Below are 7,103 nucleotides of genomic sequence, written 5' to 3'. Positions count from 1 at the left end.
TTATTTTGTTACGCGGCGTTTGGTTACCACTATATTTTTGTTGGCTTGGATCGCATAAATGCGAGGTTTTGCGCCACCGGAAGTTCGTCCGTTAATCAGGTGTGTCGTTACCTGTGCAAATGTGTGCATACTTTTTCCGCACCCGCCTTGTACAATTTTATAATAACTTTCACGGGTGCGTAAGTTTGTTGTTTCTCTCTTTTTTTTTAAGTAACGAAGCAGCAGAGCCACCATTGGAGAATTTTGCTAAAGAGGAACCATTTCCGAGCGTATTATTCCCGTAACAGTTGTCGAGGTAGATTCCACCTTGATGGCACTATCCGGCAACTGAAGGCGCGATAACGTCTAGCAAAGAGAGTACTGTCACTGTGGTCGAATTTAGACGAACTTAATTTCTGACGTTCCATTATAGTCATCGGCGGCCTGTCGACGGTGATCGAGTATGTGGTACACTGTTACGGGAACAGTACGGAAGCAGTGGACGGGAACAGTAAATAATTTGCATCCCAGTCCTCGCGAATAAGCCTCTGAGGGGTCCAGTGGACAGATAATTTTATTATATGATTTTCAGTGTATCTGCAACTGCTTGTTTCTGTGCTGCCCAGAAAAGATGACGGTGAGCCAATTATTTATCTTTATTTTTTCCCTCTCCGATGTCCAGGCGTCATCCGAGGCGGAAGAGAAGGCAGCACTAGACTACATTCGTAAGACCAAACACATATCTGCGGAGGATCGCTTGTACATATCTCCGAAGAGGGAAGACCACCAATCTACGGTAAGATCAATTTCTTCTCCCCGTTACTGAACCCAGTAAAAGAAGTTGAGCACTCCAATAGTCGGTTGAGGTTATTAAAGTTTGGCGTGAAATTCTTCTAGCTTCACCAAATTGGCCGGGAGCACAAACACCCGGATGAGGAGGTGCGCCTCTTCGAACGAGGAACTGGATTCTTTGACGTGAGAGACCCACACGACCGCTGGCTCAGAGTGCGCCTGGCACAGGGAGATCTCCTCATCCTACCGGCCGGGATTTACCATCGCTTCACGCCTGCTAGCCTTGAGGTATAAAGCAATGAAACTGCACTGCGCATGTCACATATAAGTTACGTGGAGTGCATCTAGACCAGAAGCTGGGAGAGGCTAGAATGTGGAAAAGCAAAGGGTTTCTAGGAGCCGCCATGAGCTTACGGTATTCAATGCGCGTACGCCACTCCGACTCGGCATCTAATGCAATCCACTCCCTTTGCAAGCTTCGAACCTTGTCAACGCCTTGTGATTGTGTGACCGTGTGTGTGGCCTTTCAGTTTTAGTTGTGTGTCCTTCCTTTGCTTTTCTTTTCTTCTTTGTCTTTTCGTTTTATTTTCTTCTCTTCTTTGTCTTCCCCTTTTCTTTTCTTCTTTCCATTTCTTTCTTCCTTTTTTCTCATCGTTCTTCTCCTTTTCTTTCCTTTTCTTCCCCATTTTACATTTTTTTGGGAATAGCAAGCCGACCTCCGTCTGGCTGACCTTTCCTTTCTTTTTTTTTTTTGTTAAGAAACATATTCCCACCACACTCCTTTCTCTTTTTTTCCCCCTTTGCTTCTGTGCTCGGTGAGTGAAGTGTGTTCGTCTCGACCATTATCATCATGTGTACTTTGTTTATTGTTTGTTATCCCGCAGGGAACTTGTACTGCACCGGCAAAACCTTCTTGTGCGATATAAGAGAACTCCACAGGGAGATTGAAGAACGTACCGCTCGGAACAATGTTAGGCGTATCGTGTAGATCATGGCGGCTCACTTGTTTGGATGCCTCTCTTCGCCATGTTGGTTTCTAGATAGCGAATATGAGTGTTCTATGGGGCGTCAGTACGTGGGAAATTTCGCTCCCAGATAACATTCTACGAACCTAATAGCTCTAGAGGCACTGGCACTAAGGGGTGTATCTGTGCTGCTCTTCTATGTTGCCTTTCACTTTTCCAGGAATTTTAACGCGCTCTTGACACTCTGATATATCTGGTTCCTAGCACTGTTGCACATATTGTACTACCTACCCGGATGTTGAAGAAAGACGACCATCTTTTGCACGCCGTGGGTGGGTGAAACTGGAGCACTGAAACAAACTTCGGCTTCGACCTCTCACGCTAGAGGAGAGAGTACCTCGACAATTTCTATTCGTTCTTATAGGCGCGTGACCCCTCCCGTGGCCGCCTCACTAGTTTAGTTGCTTGTAGAGATGTCGCAGTCGATCGAGGTTCGGTGTGTCGTCCGCACGGAGTTTCTAACCGTCTATTACCCTCCTTGCTGTAGAGTTGAGAATCCATGCAGGCATACCGGGTGCAACAACCACAGCTTTAGTTTGAAGATAATAGATGAATGGGGAGTCTCATCGCCAAAAAAGGGCGATACTGTACCTCATTGCTGCTGGAGAGGTGGGGAAACACCGGGGTTCTTTAGCCTTTACGTAAATTTTATAAGAAGGAGAGCAGCGTACATGTCGTCTTTGCAGTTGAGTTCCACGTCCAGGCGGACATCCTTTTGATGAAAGTGTGCAACTACATGATGTCTCATTACCTAAAATTCATTAATTAAGTTTTAACGGTTGAAAGCGATGCGGCAGATTGAGAGACTACCCTATAGTAGGAAGCCGTTTCACGTTTCAAGATGCTGAAACACGCATCCATATATATACAGTGAACCCTCGTTATTATGACCATGGTCGTTTCCGAAAATTTTGGTCATAACGCGGAATTGTCATATTAACGGGGGGATTTGCAGAGGTTTCACTGCAATGTTCCCCAGGAGTATGGTCGTAAAGCGCGTATGTCAGATTATCGCGAGTCATATTAACGAGGGTTCACTGTATATATATACACAACATATATCCATATATAGATATATACATATATATATATACCACACATATAAAAAAAATATCCATCCCTGCATTTGGATATGCAAATTAGCCGAAACCTTTCATTCTCTGTCGGGGAGAAAATCTCCGAAAGTCTGAGTTGTCGGTGGAGAACTGCTGTCAAGGAGGATTTTCACCAGAAATACGTATCGAATACGAGTGCGGGCGCAGCTCACGCGCAAAAAAAAAATAATAAAAATTTTTTGTTGATTTGTTGTTTTGTTTGACTTTTGTTTTTTTATGTCCGTTATTCTAACGAATGCTCGGTTCATAGTTTGCATGGTGAATGTTTTACCATCCAGAGACGCATTGCATATGCTTACAGAGGTATTAAGATCTCTTCATGATCTCATCAACAGAGAATCAATTAAATCGATCGAAGTTGGCCGAAATTGTCCGAAGTTAAATATCGTCGACCTCAGAATTTTCGGACAAGTAGATTAATCAATTATATGACACGTTATGTGAGGGATACCTTAAATGGATGGGAAACAACTCGGCATATTGTGTGACTTCTTCTCTGTTGCCGTCTCTGAATCTGTCGCAGCAGAAAACCTTTAATTGTGGCCGCTTTGCGCTTTTTGTTTTCAGGAAGAAATCACAGTGCGCAGATTATTTACGGACGAATCCAGCTGGGTTGCAGATTTTCGCTGAGCATTGTCCGCAGCAAGAATGCGAAACACAGATATTTGTTCCTTTTACATAGGTGGAGTATAGAAAATGAATGTACATCAAATTGGGTCATTAAACGTCATGCCATTGCGATAGACTGGAGAACTCACTCGCTGGCGAAAAACATATTTATGCGGTACTTAGGTGTCATGGTGACACCGTTACTATACTACAACGTCATTATCTGTCAGTGAGGACACCGACGAAGTTGGAGGGGCACTATGGTCGCCCCTCTTTCCCTGCGGGGAAAAAAAATCATCGACTTGTGAAAAGACTGTATCGGAGAAACAGATGGCGTCGTCACATAACGCGGTTCCCAGGCACGTGACTCGTGACGTGATCGCTGCAGCTCTAGCAGGTATAAGCGCCGCGTGAGCAATTTGGAATGTTACACTTCTACGCCGCATGGGCGCCCACATTGTAGACATCACTGGTGCTGTCGTCTGCTACCGAATATCTTCTGACAGAGGTGCAGGGTATTCCATGGGGATAGAAGAGCACAAAACGGTATGACTCGCATAGCTGACTACACCACCGGCAGCAGACGACACCACTGGTGATGTCATAGAAATCAGAAGGAGAGACTAGAAGCAAAGGCCTGAGGAGGAAAATGGGAGAGAGCAAAGGAGTTGAACGGAGGGACTTTCCTCCTCAACGGCAAAGCGCGGGCTTCGCCATATTGTAGTAGCCGATGCCGACCGGAAGTGCATGAGCGCCAGATAACCACGCCAATCCACAAAAAACAAAAACAGAAATGGCAGCTGGTGCAAGTACGTATTCGTTTTTCTTCCTCCCGAATGTGCCTCTCCAAATATTGTACGCTGCAACGTCGTGCAAGACTTTCATGTCAGGTCTCGTATATATGTTTCAGCCGCAGGTTGTGCTAGCATGACAAATAATGGCTGTAAACGTGTACGCTGCGTAATTTCTTACGGGGATGGAACGTCAATACTCAAATTTTCAGTGTGTGTTACCGATATAACTTGGTCTGTGCAAGAAGTTTGATATTGTAAGCTACTCTGTCATATAGAAAAATGCATGAACGGTGATCTGAGTTGATATGTGACCTCCATTGAGCTCGGCGTTCTTCACTAAGCAGACACACAGACACAGGAAAATGGGAGGCCTTAAAGGTGATAGGTGCTGTCATAGTTGTAGCATAAATTTTGAGTAAACGTAGGACGCTTGGCGCCTAAATATTAAAGGAGAATTTGCACATGTAACGAACATGACTGGTTGAACTCGTTTATTGGTCTTGTCGTGACCTCCGCCTCACTGGTTCATGAAGAGCACTTGTTTTGTCAGCTTGCTCATGATGTAGGCCTTCTGGAATTTCTCTCTTATCTTGCGGGATAGCTCGTGCAGCCACAACAACAGGAACCGCTTCATGATCACTTGCACCAGTGAGATGATATGTTCGGGCTCAGATCTGTAGTGATCCAATAGACGTTCTTGATGTATGTAGTGGACTTTATGGTAGAGTTATGCTACATTGTTCATGACAATGTGATTAACCAAAACAGACTTCTGCTCAATTCATTTTGACTTGAGGGAATTTCACCGCAAGTATATGCATGTTGAGACTGTGTTTTCAAAGACTGTGTGGAGCCAAGCATTGATAGTAAAACTTTGTACCACAGTACAACTAAACAGTTTTCAGTATTTGCTTATTCACTGTAATACAGTAAACGTTTAGTAATTGCAACAGCCAGTATCCAGCACTTCTTGTTGGAGCAAAGCAGTAATTCGACTAGAGGACTGCACTCTACAACAGAGTGAATATCCCTGTGCACCATGGTGTGTTTGAGTTGACCATAAGTTTCAGCTAATGTGGCGCTTGACTGAAAGCGCATTCACTGTTGCTTGAAATTGAGGTATTGATTTTGAACTTGCACGTTAGTTACACCTCAGTCATAGCTATTGCATATCTCTGGCATTAGTACTTCTCTGGAACTGTTACTTACTTGTACTATAATAAGAATCTTGATTATTACTGCCTACTCGCCAGAGTTGACAAAATGTAATTATGTAAGTAAGTAAGAAAACAAATGTAATTATTTTCTTGACAGGCATATCAGGCTGTCAAGCTTTCATAACAGGCTGACCTGTTATTCAAAGGCCATACCACTTTTTGCATATGAAATAAATTGCAATGTACCACATCTTGTTCGAGTGTCATTCCTGCATATTTCACGGACAAGTGTAGAATGAGCATCATGGGCCCCCGACCAGTTGCAAACGCGGCCAATACCCCGAAAGCGTGTATTGAACTCTCTGCATCACAAAATGAAATTGATATACTACCGTGCTGCTGTCCTGTTTCCAGGAAAAAATAGTGGGCATAGCACCTGGCTTCAGCCATTTCTTGTTGTGGCTAAAGTAAAAGCATCAGGGCTCGAAGTGTTTGGAGCATATCATTTGAGTCTGAGAAGGGTGAAAAGACTGCTCAGATACACTTTGAAACCACTGTCTCAAAAGTATGGGGTCATGGTGGGGAAACCTGTAATATTGACAGAAGTACGACCTATGGCACCTCAACAATTCCCATCGCCTGTGAATAGAAATAATGATTTGATTATTTCTATGTCTCCAATAAAGGTGTTAGGGAATGTTAGTGAATAATGACACTCACTTGTGGCGCGCTCACTAAACTCGTAACGAGTTCTTTTTGACGAGTAACTTCTCGATCTATGCGGAGAACTTAAGTTCCATCGGCATCTTTTTACTTTTGCTCCCACTACATGCCTGTAGAATATTCTGCTGGGTTGTCCCTCGTGTGAATAATCGGTTATAGTGCTCAAAAACGCCATGTATTAATTCAGATGACACTCGGATTACAATGAATAGCACCTAGATTTTTTTTTTTTCAGATGGCGCCCGGATTAGACTGAATGACGCTTTGATTATTCCAGATGGCACATGGATCGATTGAGATGGCGCTTGAACGATAATGGACGGGGAAACCGGAAAACGAACTCGATGAAATTTAAAATCGTGGGCACGGCATGGAGAGCCATGTAGGGTTGTTGGGTTGACCCATTTCGCACATAAGAACTTAGACGCATACTGGGATGGCTGAGCAAGGGATACGTCATGGTCGCTCCCACCACGCTCCGCATGATGTGGCCTCGAATTTTGGGAATGGATTACAGGGAACAGAGACCTCAGGCAAGAAAACGGTGACCAGTGTTGTCGTATAACATTAACGATAGTCATTAATCGAATTCAGTGCCACCCGATCATTGCTGCTCCGTTGCTCGCTCTGATAGTTACGGAGGGCGCTACCGTTACCAGCTCGAACTTCGGTATTATACAGGGTGCGTCACGCAAGACTGACCAGAATATTTGATTGAAAAGCTATGTTGTTTTTGCAGTTGAGTTGTGCGGCCATGCGGACATCTTCTGGAAGAGAGTATGTATCTACAAGATGACCAGTTATCTAAAGTTCATTATTTGAATTTTTAATTAAGAAATTTCGCGCAAAAGCGAGATAGCACATCGAGAGGCTATCCTCGTCGAACACCATTCCAGTTTCAAAAATCCT

At 44.0% G+C, this 7,103-nt stretch overlaps 1 protein-coding gene across 1 annotated transcript; it reads left to right on the top strand.

Moving 5' to 3' along the window:
* Positions 1-600: 600 nt before the first annotated feature.
* On the top strand, positions 601-3,654 carry LOC135376039 (acireductone dioxygenase-like). Its single transcript, XM_064608646.1, has 3 exons — positions 601-775; positions 877-1,059; positions 3,479-3,654. Exons 1-3 carry the CDS (start codon positions 611-613, stop codon positions 3,539-3,541), a joined length of 411 nt encoding a protein of 136 aa, XP_064464716.1. The 5' UTR covers positions 601-610; the 3' UTR covers positions 3,542-3,654.
* The last annotated feature ends 3,449 nt before the right edge of the window (positions 3,655-7,103 follow it).

Source organism: Ornithodoros turicata, unplaced genomic scaffold (genome assembly GCF_037126465.1).
Source record: "Ornithodoros turicata isolate Travis unplaced genomic scaffold, ASM3712646v1 ctg00000980.1, whole genome shotgun sequence".
NCBI classification, from domain to species: Eukaryota; Metazoa; Arthropoda; class Arachnida; order Ixodida; family Argasidae; genus Ornithodoros; species Ornithodoros turicata.
The sequence above is the reverse complement of the archived record's forward strand: the minus strand, read 5'-3'. Positions and strand labels throughout refer to the sequence as shown.